This window comes from Spermophilus citellus (assembly GCF_964194105.1).
Source record: "Spermophilus citellus genome assembly, chromosome: 10".
Classification (NCBI taxonomy): domain Eukaryota; kingdom Metazoa; phylum Chordata; class Mammalia; order Rodentia; family Sciuridae; genus Spermophilus; species Spermophilus citellus.
The window spans coordinates 67,681,769-67,696,876 of NC_138197.1; the positions used below are offsets into that span (position 1 = coordinate 67,681,769).

The following is a 15,108-nucleotide window of genomic DNA, read 5'->3' on the forward strand; positions in this document are numbered from 1 at the left end:
CACACAGCTCTCTGCAGGTTGAAGAGCTCTCTTTCTTAGGATCCTGGCTACTCCCCATTTCTATCTTCTTTGGAAGCAACTGTGTACAGTTTAAGAAGTAGTTTACTCAGTATTGGGTATCTGGGCCTACTAAGTCACCTTCCTAAATAAACCAGAGAACCTGATCTCACCCAGAACCAAGAGTCACAGAGTCCCTGACCTGCAAGTTTCCCAGCCCTTGGTTACCTTCAGAGTAGACATAAACAGCACAATCTACCCCATGAGCACCTAAAACAAGCTAGGTTCCCCACTACTCCTACCTTATTGCCTCAAGCCCCAGCCTTGGGCTTACTTGCCCAGCAGTTGTGACTTTACCCCCTACAAGCCTACACCAGATGGCCAGAAGACTGAGACTTGGTGATCCCTTATCTCCCAGGGGCTTCTGGCCTTGTATTGGGGTACAGTCTTTTCCAGGATCATTGTCACCCAAATGCCTTCTCCCAATGTCTCTGATGTCATTGTTCAAGATGTTCCCACCTCCCAGGACTCCTGACTAGCTGAAAAGGAAGCAACAGAAAGGCTGGGAGAAAGCAGGCAGTAGTAGGAAGTCAGCATCCTGGGTTCAGGGCTGACCCCTTTCCCAGCCTGGGTTGCAGCCTTGGATTCTCTGTCCCTGACCCAGGAGGGGAAGTTTGACTCTACAGGGTGGCTGGCAGAGAAGGTGATATGGCTTCAGGAAGATCCAAAAATAAACTAAACAGTAGAAGAACACTGTGATGGCCAGGCCCCTGAGACCCAGCGAGGGCTGAGCATGGAGAAACTGCTCCTCTTCCAGGCATCTGCCTCTCAGAACTCAAGCTCACTAAGAGCTGATGGGGCCTTAGAGGTCATTCAGGCTGATGTTCTCTCACTTGGCAGAGGAGTAAAGAAAAAGGGGGAAGATGCTAGGTCATGACCACCCAGAAGGCCAGAGGTCCAGCCAGGCCAGGCCAGTGCAAGAAGTGGATGCAAAATATAGGTGCTTGGGCTGGGGTTGTGGCTCAGTGGTAGAGCGCTCGCCTAGCACATGTGAGGCCCTGGGTTCGATTCCCAGCACCACATATAAGTAAATAAAATAAATGTATTGTGTCCACCTACAACTAAAAAGTAAATATTTAAAAAAAAAAAAATATATATATATATATATATACACACATATATAGGTGCTAACTCCCTTCACAGGAGGCCACTGATGTTGGAGCTGAAGAGAAGAAAATATGAATGAAACTCGTTTCTTACTCTCAAGAAATTTCAAATATAGCCCTTAATTTTTTAAGGGGTACTACTTAGAGATACTTAGAAAATTCTAATAATAATAATAATAATAATAATAAAAGGGAGATCAGTAGAGTAGACAAAGAGAATCAGGGGGAGGGAGGAGGAGAGGGAAAGGGAGGGTAACTGGGGAATGAGATTGATCAAATTATGTTATATACAGGTATAAATATGGCATAACAAATCCCACTATTATGTATAATTATCATGCACCAAAACCAAAAAAATTCTAAGAGTCCAAAAGTATAAGACAAAATCTCAGTTCCTCACTCATCCCAGACTCCCTAGAACCAGCCCTTTGTAACAGCTTCATTCTTTCTTGTTTTAAACAGTACTAGGGATCAAACCTAGGGCCTCGAACATGCTAGGCAAATGTTCTGCCACTGAGCTACACTTCTAGCCCAAACAGTGTCTTGTGATCCTCCTCCAAAAACTTCTATATCACTATCTTGGTACTAAACTACTTTTTTTTTAATTCATAACACAATTTCTATTTCTAAAATTCTGAATAAAAACCAAAGAAATTTAACAACTGATTATCAATTTATTAAAACAGTTAACTTACATATCTGCAATGGTGACTTCAACCTCCAATCCTGACTTAATACTGATGGAAGTAATCTGGCTTAACGATCTCAGGAGGGCTGTGCAAATCAATGAGTATTTGACTTGTGAATTCTCATATGGAAATGTTCCCATGTCTTGGAACCTTCACCACAAAGTGTTTTCTAAATTGCTTCGTGTTCAGATTTATCCAGAACCCAGGGGCTGAGACTGAGCTGGGAACCCCTGCCACATGAAACCCGGTAGGCCACAAACTGTGAGAAAAGTGAAGGTCCGATGCATAGAGGTCACTGGTTTTGAGGTTAGGCAGGAGTGCCAGAAACACACTTTAACCTGGTTAAGCCCCGGCAGCCCTATCTGCCATCAGGAGATAAGAACACCTTCTGGAAGAGGCCAGCTGAGCTCAGCAGTGCCGGCTGAGAGGTACCCAGCAGGTGAGGCTGTTCCCTCAAAGCTAGTGATCCTCACGGTTTGCATCCCAAACCTGTGTGCAGCCTCAGTCTGCCATTAGTTATTGAGTGTCTGGTCCCCACTATCCTGCCTCCTCAACCACAGACCATTTTCTCCTGGATGCCTCCCCCACCCAATCTCTTCTCCCCAATCTCTCTTAAGTACTGCCTCTTCCCTTTCTCATCCACCTGAACTTTTGTTTTGAACATGCTAAACTAAGCATGTGCCCTAGCTACCCTCCAGCCCTAACGAACCTCTATAGGCTAAAACTTCATCATGTGCCACAGCTGTTCCAGGTGCCTTACACTTGCTAGGTTGTCTAACACTTATGACAAGCCTATGAGGTGGTTACTGGTTTTATCCCCATTATATACATGAGCAGACTGACACCCAGCAGCATTAAATAACTTGTCTGAGGTGACACAGAGCAGCTCCAGAATCCCTGCTCTCAAGCAAAACATCCCACTGCTCTCCTCAGCATTTACACTTCTCTCTGGTGGGCCAGCATAGGGCAGGTGCTGGCCCTTAATAGGCATGAGGAAAGATGGGAAGATCTCAGAGCAGAGCCCCCGAAACTAAGTGCCGGTGATAATCCCTAGGCCTGCTGCAGGTGAGAGGGCAGCAGCTGCCCTTCTGGTCTCTGGGCGCCCTTGAAGGCAACCTTGAAGAAACACTTATAGCAACTGCTGACTTGCAGAAACCAAGCAGTGATTTGGGACTGCATGCTAAAAACAAGAGCTGGCAACAGGTTGGGTCTTAGAAGAGCATCAGCTCCATATTCCCTGCTCTTGGTGCCCTGCCAGGTGCTTTTTCTAGAAGATCCCAAGTCCCTCTGAGACTCTCATTAGTATCCCAAAGCAAGCTGCATGGTTTCTGTGTACAGACAGAGGGGCCAGCTGGCCCTTGGGGCAGAAGCTCAGCTGGCAGGTGAGCAGCCTGGAATGTCAGTCTGCCCAGATGGGAGCTTCCTGTCATCCAAAGCAAGGGGACAAGAGGCCCTGTAGGTTCAGCAGCTGTGCACCCAGAGGGCAGAGGCTGGATATGCAGGCTACAGACTGCCCTCTAGCCTCCACAGTGAGCATGCCCCTTTCCCGTCACCTCTGGGTGGCTGGGGCCCTGTAGCAGCTATTTTTAGCTCTTGACACCTGGGTATTTTGCAGCCGCAGGATGTCCGGTTTGGAGTCTCTTTCTGGGAATCCCACATGCGGCTGTTGTAAACAGCCCCACGCAGCGGTGGCCTGAGCTGGGAGCCAGTACCCACCCCCCTCACTTCTGCTGTTTGAGATGAATCAAACAGGAAGCAGAGGTAACCATGGCAGTGGCAGCTTGAGCTCCCCAGGGGTGGGAAAGCATTCTTCCTAGCTTCTAGTCCCCCACCCCAGATCTGTTCCACTCTGGTGGCCTCGCCTCATGGGAGGAGACCTGGCTAGATCCTGGGACCAGGGGTGCTGGGCCATTTCTCAGTTACATGTGGATGTGGTTCCTGGGCCTGGCACTCTCAGGAGAGTGCCGGGTCCTTCAGGCCCTGCCACCTCACCTCTCAGACCACCCCTCAGACTTCCCTACATTGTGGAGGGAGGGCACAGATGCTTCTTCAGGGTGCCAGACCTGGTAAGCCTGCATCCAGTTCCTATGACCACAGCTGCCTCCTTACAGCTAGGCCTGCTCCCCACTGCCCTGCTCACTCAGGGAATTCCTGAGCAAGCAGGCTTCCCTTGAATCTGAAGTTCCTAGATTCAAACCCTCAAATACATAAGTTCCACATTTACCGTCAACTCCCCCACTCCAGTGTCTTCAATCCCTAAGATAATAAGTTCCCCCATGAAGTCTAACCACCATCTTTCCTATCATAAGCAAAACATCCTGAGCAGGCAAGATTTGAGGCCCCATGGTAATGTAGGGATAAGAGTTTAGGTCCCATCAGCTTCTGCCTTAGTCTATTCCCCCTCCCCCACCCCATGGCGCCCCACTTAGACCAGCTGCTCCCTCTTAGCAGCCAGTCTGAGCCAGTCTTTCTCAAGTGCTTGCCCCAACAGGAAGCACAGTCACCGCCCTAGGGCTGCCTCTCAGGGCGGCTCCTTCTCCCCTCTGAGGTCTCACAGGCATTCCCTTGCTCTCTCAGTTGGCTCCCCCTGGGCCAGACTCTGCTTCCCGGTATATCCTACTCCTGTCTGCCTCTCCCAGATACACCATGAGCCAAGAGATGTCCTCCTTTGGCTCCTCTCGCCTGTGCCACCCAAAAACAAGCCAGCCCATTCACAAGACTGTGACTATTATAACCAGCAAGTTATAATATTAATAATGATAATATTATCCTAATTATTAATTAAGAAGATCAATATTAATGGCATGTGTTAATTGCTAACAATGTGCTGGTTACCATACTAAGCATTTCACTCTAACCATCTCATGTAGTTCTCACAACAGCCTGTAAGGTGGAAACTGTTATTACAAAGGAGGAAACTGAGGCTTAGAGAGAGAGGTTAAGTAACTTGCAATGGTTGGGGGGTGTAACTCAGTGTTAAAGTGTTTACTTAGTATGCACAAGGCTTGGGGTTCAAACACCAGCACTACAAAAAATAAAAATAAAAATGAAAGACAGAGAGACTTGCAAGGTCAGATGGATGGTACATGGGGCAACTGGGACTTGAGAACCGAAGGTCATAATCAGTACACTGGTGTGTATAGTTAACTCAGCCTACCTCCTAGTAGATGGTGATATGAGGCCACAGAAGGGACAATATAACCCAAGGGTGTGACTCCCAGCATCAGCATGTTCCTACAAAGTGTGCTGTGCTCCATCCAAAAGATATCAACAATAACAAAAATAAAAACAGATCATGATCTTGGTCTGTGTCCCTCACAGGCCTCCTGTCTCCAGGAGGCCACCCCCCATCTTCACTTCCTTTTTCATCTTATATTTTCCCTGCTTTTCAAATGTACATTTTACCATTTTATTGTGTTTCCTGTGGCTACCTCCAGTAGGGTATAAGTAAACTAGCAGACCTCCCAGGGCTGCTTTGGAAGATCACATGCTGGGCAAGCACTCTGGAAACTGTCAAGCCCTGTAGAAAATTTGAGTTGCATAACCAGAGCAAGTCACCAGTGGAGTGGTACTCGGGGTGAGTTTACTTGGAAAGAGGTAGTCTCTCCCTCACTCCCAGGCCTCACATCCAGGCAGATCTTGGGCAGGTGGATGAGGTAGAGGCAGAAGGAAGCACCCACCTACAGGGTGGCTTCCTGAAGACTAGGTACACAGCCAGATGGTAGAAAAAGGCAGAGGCTACCCTGAAAACCCTGGCCTTGGGGTGGGACACTCAGTAAGAATAGGCAAACTGAGGCATCTGAATGAGTCCAGGAACTGCAACAAGCTCAGAATACTGGCACTCACAGGGATGTCACTAATATTAATGACAATTAATACCCTAGAGGTCCCAATCTAGTCATGCCTTAATATCCCCTCTTTTTGCCTATTTTTGGAAAATGGAAGAGATCTTTTGGGGAGATTCTCCAGGTGCCCCACTTCCCTTGTGCAGCTAGGATTGCCCTTGACACTTAGTCCAAGATTTTTTCAGATCACAAATCCAGCCAGGGTGCTTACACAGCTTTCAGGGAATTCAACAGACAGATGCATGATCTTGGCACCAATTGGAAAAATCAACTGTAATAAACAATATATAGCCAACTGAGGACCTGATGAGATGAAAGTTAACTGCAATGAGAAGAGATCCTTGACTGAAAAACAAAAACAGTATGTGCAGTGTGATCTCATGTTGATAAAAAGAATAACCTAAAAAGGGATGTGAGGAATGTGAAGGTGTGCACTGTGGGCCTATGGTAGTCTCTCTGACTGCGGTGTTACGGTTTTTATTTTTTAAGGTTTGCAGCTCTGTATTGTCTGCTATCTTCAATGCCCATAAAGTACCTCTGCAATAAGTGCAGTGCATATATGCATGCGCATGCACACAAAGATGGTACAACCTATGGGAGCAAACATCTGATCCCAGGTTCCTGTGAGAACTAGGCCATAGGACTTTCTTCACCTCCATATTTTCTTGGACCCAGAATTCTCTGAGGTTCCATGTTATCTACAACCTAGAGTCCTCTGCCTCTTCTGAATCATGCTGAGGGCCTAGCCCAGGCTAGGCACAAAGTCAGGCCTTCCTTAATGAATGCCTGTTGGCTGAATAATGATCATTTCCTGAAAGAAATGCCTCATGCCTCTTCCAGGGCTGCTGTGCTGGGAATACTCACTGCTGACGTCACTAACCTGCCCACCCTCCGCTGCTTCATGTTCTTCTTAGGAGCTGTCACCAAGGAGCTAAAATAAAGGTCACTGCAGCAGAGGCTGGCAACGTACCCCATAGCAAGGCCATTGGTGTGGCCTGTCCCAGCCCCTCCCCTGGCTGACATAGCAGCCCCTCCCAAGGGCCAGCTGGCTGCATGCTGGGGTCTCCCCTCACCCTGCCCCACTGGGAAGGGAGTTAACAAGAGAAGTAAGGGTCCACCCTGTGACTTCTGGCTACAGATTCCTGCTGTTCCAGGCCCTTATGGGTGGAGGAATCTGGAGCAGGGAGTTTGGCCTGGTTTTTTCTGTGAACTGGGGCTGGGCCCAAGTTTCTGTTCTTCATGTCTTCAACATTCCCTGTCCCTGACCTTCACAAATATGAACAATAACATCAATAATAATGATGAGTATTCAGTGTGCACTGACTTCATACCAGGCAACCAGGCATAGAACTAACTTTACTTATGCTAAGCCCTTTAATCTTAAGTGGGTTTTTGTTTGTTTTTTGGTACTGGGAATTGAGCCCAGGGGCGCTTTACCTCTGAGCTACATCCCCAATCCTTTTTGTTTTTTTAAGGCTGACCTTGAACTTTCAATCCTCCAGCCTCAGCTGGGATCAGAGGCCTGCGCCACCACACCCAGCTCCTTTAATCTTTACAGCAACTCCATGAGATTGAGACTATAATTATTTTCACATTACTGATGAAGAAACTGAGGCACAGTGAGGAAGGTGCCCAAGGTCATGTTTAACTGCTTGCAGGAGAAACAGGGATTATGCCAAAGCCATCCATTCCTCCCCATCCCTTATAGGATGAGCCTCCTATTAGACTTTGCAATGGGCACACAGGGGTCTAATGTGATAATTAACATCTGTAGGGTACTTTAGAATCCACCAAGTGTTCATGTTGCCAAATGGAGGGGGGGCCTGGACACTGAGTGCTCTCAGCATCCTTGTGCACCCATTCCACTGGGATTCAAACCCAGGTCCTGGGCCACTTCTTCCCCCATATCACACAATGCCCACGGCCAAGCTCTCAAGACAGCCCTGAAGTCCGAGAAGGGAGAGTCATAAACCCCTTTAGCTCTGGGCCTCTGGGGACCCGGCCTGCAGCACGCAGCCCCTTGCCAGGCCCGGCCGGGTGGGGTGCTGTGCCCTCACCTCCGCAGCGTCTCCACCGTGACTCACTCCAGAGACCCGGGGAAGCACAGCCCTGTTGGCTGCCGCCGCCCCGCCTCCAGCTCCCCGCCTCCACATTTGCTAACCGAAACCCGGCTGCTGCTATTTTTAACCCTCCAGCTCCCCCTTGCCTGGGGCTCCCCCCTTCACCCTCCCACCCCCTGCCCCAACCGGGTGCCACCAGTCTGTCATTCTGAGAGCAGTTCTACAACCTGAATGCCCCGGAGGGTGCAGCGGATGCCCCGGACGTGCAGGTTTGTGGGGCAAGCAAAACAAGACGGTTGCAGCCCTGTCGCCGAATTCCCCCACCCCGGACTCTTTCCGAACCTGTAACTCCCAGCCTGCCCTGCTCCTCCCGGCCATCCTGGGGAGCGGCGGTGGGAGGGTTGGGGACTTCTGGGGGCGGGCGCGGGGGATGTTGCTGTAGGACCCAGAGCTGGACTTCTTGGAATGGGCACTACTGGGAGTTAAGCGGAACCCAAGGGGAATGGGGTCCGCGCATTATCCCCAGCTTGTGAGGCTGGCTCTGAAGGCCCAAGGTTTCTGACCATCAGGGTTTCTATTCCCTGTAAGAACATAGGGGGAAAGTTAAGTGGTGTGGAGACAGGGTGGGGATGGAATTGTAGCCCAGAGCCTTCCTCATAGGAGCCTGCTGTGCTGCTCCTGCAGGGAAGGACTGGGAGGGCACCCAGCAGTCTGAAGAAAGGCCCAAGGAGAAGACAGACCTGGCAGTTAGGAAGAGGAGGAAAGCAGACCCAGCCCCCTTCTCTTACTTGAGGGCTCCTCTAAGGAAAGGGCTGCACTTCCCTGCTGGAAGCTCTGGGTCTCCCAGGGAAAACTTGCACAGAGGAGAGGTTGGAGGCCAGAGAGTCTGAAGGCTGCTTGCTGACCTAGATGAGGAACTTTTCACCCAAGTTGCTAATGTGAAAGTTAACCCCCTGAGAGAGGATGCAGGGGCAGGGCTGCAGGTGGACCCAAGGGGGCATTTCCTTCTAGCAGATGTAGAGCAGGTGGCTCGAATCAGATCCTTCTGCCTCCCTTATCTCAGAGGCTCACCCAGTTTGAAAAGCAGATGCCAAGGGCCTACAAGAGGCTTTGGAGAGCCCCACCAAGGGTCATCTGGGTTCAGACCTCTCCATACCCTCTACTATTCTGGGCCCTGCAGGGCCAACCTCAGCCCTCTCTTGAACCCTGTCCTCTTTCTCAGGGCCCAGGTCCTGTCTAAGCCTTGACTCCCTCTAATTACTGAGCCAGGTAAATAAATCCCAGTGGCCAGAGGTAGCCAGGGTAGGCTCAGAGGGGAGAGACTGGGTACAGTGGTTCCCAGGCACAGCAGTTCCCAGTGGGGAGACCTGGAGGAAGGGAAAGAAATGAGGGGAAAGGAAAAGTGACGCAGGAGAGTCAGGAATGAGGTAGTGCTTGGGAGCTCCAGCAGAGAGGCTGCCTCCTTTCTAACAATTCCATATGGCCACAAGGTCCTGGACTCGACCCCCACCCCAAGCAAGGGAGCAACCTGGATTTTGGCTTCTTTCTGCTCCCCCTGATTTCCCCCTGCTCTGTCCCAAAGGGGCTTCTTAAGTAGAGGAGACTACTGTCCTCCAGGCCAGGAGAGAGGCCAGCAATTCAGCACCAGTCCTCAGCCCAAATCCCCCACCTGGGTCCAGGAAGTCCTCAAGCACGACTCAGCAGGCTTTGGGGGCACATTGTCAGTCCAAGGAGGTAGGAGAAGTAATCAGTGTTTCAGCTGGGCCTTCCATGGCCCTATCTAAGGAAGTTCCACCTTGTTATTTTTTATTGCTATACCTAGTCATTTCTATGTAGGGCTTATCACAATGTGTAACTAATCACATATACTCATTCCTTTTCTTATTTTTATTCTTTTCTGATGGTGCTGGGAATTGAACCCAGAGCTTTGGCATGTGAGGCAAACACTCTATTAACTGAGCTATGCCCTCATATACTCATTCCTTTACTTGCTTTCTTGCTTCTATTTGTCTCCTTCACTAAAGGGGAAGTTCCCTGAAGTTAGATGGTGTGCCTTTGTGTCCACTGCACATCTGTGCCCAGGCTGGCTGGCATACAGTAAGGCTCAGCAAGCATCAAATGAATGGATGAATTGCTGATTGACCAGCTGGGTAAATGAGTGTCCCTGGCTGCCAACATCAACCTTTAGGACTGATATGCAACATTCCAGGATTTCCCCCAGGAGGAAACAATGTAACAAGAAGAACAAGGTCAAGAAGCCTGGGACCCCAGAAGAAAGTTCATCCCCCATCAGAGTCAGAATCTTCACCAGGGGAGGGGGGATAGTAGAGGATAGGAAAGGTAGCAGAACACAACAGTTACTAATATGGCATTATGTAAAAATGTGGATGTGTAACCGATGTGATTCTGCAATCTGTATACGGGGTAAAAATGGGAGTTCATAACCCACTTGAATCAAATGTATGAAATATGATATGTCAAGAGCTTTGTAATGTTTTGAACAACCAATAAAAAAAAAAAAAAAAAAAAAATCTTCACCAGCCCCGTCTGTTCCCCTTTAACACACCATGTGTGGATGTGTGCACAGGATTCATGGTTGAGCACTAAGTCCTGGACAAGTTTTGGAAGACTTGCATCATATCTTGGTTCTTCCTTTTAATAACCCTCTGACCTTGGACAAATTATATATCTTATGCAGTTCTGTTTCTTTAAAGAAAAAATGAAGAGGTTGGCCCAGATTGGGTTTTCTCAAACAGCTTTGCACCAAAATTACCTGAAGTACACGTTAAAATCTAGATTCCAAGGCCCCAACCCTGCAGATTCTGGAATAGGGCCTGAGGATGTTTATAACACATTCCTCATGTGACTCTGAAGCAAATGGTCTAGGAACTGGCATTTGAGGACCATGGATGAAATGGTGCTTTACAAGTCAACATCTGGACTTTCATTTAAAAGCCACTGCTACACAGGTATTCATTCCCCCAAACATGTCCATATACCCCACACAGGGCCATAGATTGCAAAGGTATATACTATACAGATGACACACATCTGTACTATATGTGTGCATACCCCCCTCCCAAATACCCAGCACAGAGCCACAACATTGGTCACAAGATGCCATGGAACCACAACATCCATATTCACAGCTCACAGCTGGGGCAAACAGACACCTACCCATCACACACCCAATGTGTGTGCACATACACATCATAAGGAGACTCACACTTTAGAGATGCTATCCTGAATTTATTTTGCCTCTGGGAACTGGTCCAGAACCAAAGGAGCTATGCTTTGCTGATGAAAACATCCCTCCCACCTCTGCCACCCACACCTCTCCCCCTTGCCCCAGGCAGCATGCTGTTCACCTCCCCCTTGTGTGGCTAGAAGAGGGCAGTAGAGAGAGATGGGATGAGGAGAGGCAGAGGCTGAGACTGATGACTCAAGTTTCTAGGAGCCCTCCCATATCCAGCACCCTTTCTGTTCCACGGCCCCCCAAGAGATGACAGAGGGCCACCACTGAGCCTCCAAATCAATGCTCCCTCAGGCTACGTGCCTGGATTCCCAGGCCCTGGTCCTAGGAAACCAAAAGGGTTAATAGGTGGCTAGATCTGGGGACTCCTCCTAATTCGTAGGCCTCTAAGGAAAGGGCTGTCTGGGGGCGCTTTCCTGCAGCCCTAAGGCCTAGGTCCCCCAGGGAAGGTTACCACAGAAACAGGAGAAAATATTATAAAGGAAACACAATACCCGGCAGGGTCACCTGCTGACCGGGCTTCCTGCTGTGTTGCCCACCCCCATCTCATTGGCCTCATAGCCTCCTTCTCCAGCCTCAGCCTGGGCCTCCTGGCCAGCATCTCTTTCCTGCCTCCCCTGGATTGGCGGAAGCAGCCTCAAGGAGAAACTCTTTGTGGTCCTAAACATCAGGAATAGCCCAGAGCTGAGCCCCCCATTCCTCATCCCTACCAACCTCCCCACCACCACTACCACCACAGGAAATCAATGCTTCCTGCCCCAGAGGAAGTGCCCATCCAGCTAACAAATCCAACACACACAAATTCATAGTCTAGGAGCTTGAGCCTCCAGGGGACATATGCCCTCCCACGGTCCCAGGTCTTCCTGGAGCCCTGTTCCAGCAATATCCCGCACTTCACTGGAAGTCCCAGCTCTACATCTACACATGCACCAGGGTCAGGAGAATGGGCACCAGCAGAGGCAGAAAGCCTGGTCCCAGCCCATTCAGGCTGCCTGCCATTCCCTGGCTGGGTGACCCTGGCCCTTGCATTAGTTCATCTTGTCTCAGGCCTCTGCCAACTTCAAAACTACCAGTTCTTAATGAAAGGTCAGGGAAAAGAAGACAAAGAGGAGGTTGGATTACAGAGGCTTCTGTCTTCCAGGGGGTCTTACAAGAGGGTCTCCATTCCCCCCATCACCACCACATAAAAGTTTCTCAGTTGCCCAAAAGTTTTATATCACAATTGTGAAACTTTCAACTCTGGAGTCCAAACACTAAAGCTGAGGTCCACTATTCCTAATGGAAGTCAGGGGTTATAATGTGTGTGTGTGCGCGCACACACACACACACACACACACACACACACACACCTAGTTAGACACTGACTTATCTCTTTGTGGTCAGCCACTCTTGCTCTGTGCTCTGGATAGTGCACTTGGAATTTCTGCCCCATTTAGTGACAAGGAATCTGAGCTTGAAATAAAAGTGGAATGACCTGCTTAGAAATTAAAATGTCCCTGCCTCTACAAACCAAAGTAAGCCCTGGTGGCCAGGGAGATATCCACACAATAGGCTGAACTAAGGGACAGAGTGCTCCTTATAGGAGCACTACCCTCAACCATTCCAGGTGCAACACCAAGGAGTAGCTCTGAGTTTGACTCTGCTCCTGATGCTGCTAGGCAGGAAGGAGCTAAAGGCAGGGGACTAAAGGCAGGGGACAAGTCACAATGGGTCCAGGACTTGTTCCAGTTTTAGTCCACTGGGTACCATACAGTGAAACTGCTGTGTGCCTCAGTTTCCCTCAGCAGTGACTGAAAAGAAAAATTAGGGATTGAGGGCAGGGGGCAAGGAAATAGCAGGGAGGGTGAGGGAAATGCTAGGCAATGAGAAGCCCAGAGATGGTTTGCAGAAGCTGCAGAAGGGCTTGGAATGTATAAGAGGGTCAGGATGAGGAGGGAAGTATGTGTCAACCCAGAAGCCTGTGGGATCCTGTCATGGAGAAATGGGCCACCAAACTGCCCCATTAGAGCATAGTAACCTGAGTCACAGTTTCCTTTCTTTCGGCCCAATGGCTGGATGGAGACTTGAAGGAAGGTCCCCATGGGTTCAGGTGCAAGTCTGGGAACAGGCTGATGGTTCGGATGTTGAGCTCCCATCATGGTTGTTGAGAACCAATGCCCATTCGCACCCTAGAAACTGGCAGGCAGTGGGGGCTTGAAATAGTTGTTGAAGAAGGGTGTGGGAGGGATGGTTAGCAGCAAGACGGCCAGTGTTCATTGCAGGAGGCCTTCTGGTATATCGGACAGTCAACAAGGACAAGGAATGAGGCGCAGCAATGGCTGGTCGAGTTCAGACACAAATGGGCAGCCAGAGGGAAGGAAATGGGGGGACACAAGGTGGCCAGCAGGCCCCAGATAGCTGTCCTCTAACCTGCAGGCCTAAAAATTGGTAATCGGAATCCAGCTTAGTTTGCCAGATTTGCCTCTGCCCTGCTCTCACATTCCCCGGCACCAACAGACCCTAGGACCCATATTCAGGTCCCCAGCCTTCAGTATACAGCCAGTGGTCCCCACCTTCCGGTTCTCCTGCAGGGACTGCCCTTCTCAGCTCACTTGGGCACAGGTGTCTCTTTACCCTGATGGGTGAGCAAGAGTCAATGCTCGAATAAGTCTCCCAACCCGGGACCCCTCCAGAGGACCATTTTCTCCACCCAAAAATCTGAGTAGGGCCCTGACGGACTCCGCGGGATGAGGGCGCTGATGTCCAGCCCCAACAAGCTGGGCTCCAACTTAGTGGGTCCTGCCCTTTGCCCCTGAACTTCCAAACCTTCCGCTTCGGAGTACCGCCCCCTCCTCGGGCTACGGCAGCCGTCCCTACTTCCCTGGTCTCCCAGCTTGTCCTCCCCGGGAATAGGGGTGATGGAACGCAGGGCCCGGGCACCCACGGCCCGGGGCCTCCCAGCTCCCTCCCTCGGGCCTGTCGCTGCCCGGGGCAGGCGGATGTGGGCGCCCCGCGGGAGGCCCGAGCCCTCCGGCCCCGGAACCAGCTCCGGCCCGGAGGCTGCCCGAGCTCCGCGGAGCCAGGCAGGGCGGGTGCGGTCGCGGGGCGCACACCCGGCCCGGGCCGCGGAGCTGGTCGGAGCCCGAGCTGGAGCCGGAGCCGGAGCCGGAGCCCGAGCCTGGGCGGGCGGCGCTGGGTGCCGCACAGGGCGGGGCGGGCGGGACGGGGGGCGGCCGCCCAGTACTCACCAGCGCCGGGGCTGTGCATCCAGGGGCCGGGGCCCTCAGAGCGGGGGGCTCATGGCGGAGCGGGGGGCTGGGGCGCCGGCCTCACATCCCCCCAGTCGCCGGAGGCTGCAGAGCGACTGAGAGACGGCGAGAGGAAGGGAGGGGGCCGGGAGGGGGAGGGCCCTGGCAGCCCGGCCGGCCGGGTAGGATGACAATGGAAGGAAATGCTTTATCTGAGTCTGAGAGCGGGCCAAGGGGGAGGGGAGGGAGGGGGCAGGCGCTCGCGGCCCTGGGACACACCACCCCGGCAGACACTGCACGGCGCGGCGCACAGGCGGGCCGCAGACACTGCGCGCCGCCTGATCGCGGCGGGGCGCGGTGCACCGCCTGGCCTGCAGCGCCGAACCCGGAACGCGGGACGCGGTCCGACCTGCGCGCTGCTGCCGAGCCCCAGCCGCCGCGCGGCGCTCCGACCGGAGCACAATTCCCGGAAACCCAGATACCTGAGCGCACGCACCCTTGCATACAAAACGAGCATACATCCATGTTTACACAGGGGCAGGATCATTTACACAGACACACGCTTCAGGGAAGGACCCCCATGCACACACCTATGTACACATACAGTCCTCGAGCAAATAGTCGCATACAGGGACAGATGGACACGCGTCGAGTCCCATACAAGGTCCCACGCAAGGATTCCCAGACGGACACCCCCAATCTCTCTCTCTCTCTCTCTCTCTCTCTCTCTCTCTCTCTCTCTCTCTCTCTCTCTCACACACACACACACACACACACTCTCTCGCCTCGGGAAAGTTCCAGGATCTGATTTGAATCACTGCCAGCCCTCCCCCACTGGCACCCCCCCCCATTTCTGTTGAAGGGAATAGAA

At 51.4% G+C, this 15,108-nt stretch overlaps 1 protein-coding gene across 6 annotated transcripts in view; it reads right to left on the bottom strand.

Moving 5' to 3' along the window:
- The window catches only part of HDAC7 (histone deacetylase 7), a 36,220-nt gene extending 21,804 nt beyond the window's left edge, over positions 1–14,416 (bottom strand). For 3 of the 6 annotated variants that reach the window (XM_081309893.1, XM_081309892.1, XM_081309890.1), the window contains exon 1: positions 14,238–14,416. In XM_081309893.1, the coding sequence (XP_081166019.1) occupies positions 14,238–14,256 (19 nt within the window). In that variant the 5' untranslated portion in view covers positions 14,257–14,416. The remainder of the gene's footprint in view (positions 1–14,237) is intronic. The other 3 variants (XM_081309895.1, XM_081309894.1, XM_081309891.1) reach the window with 2 other exon arrangements.
- Positions 14,417–15,108: the final 692 nt, after the last annotated feature.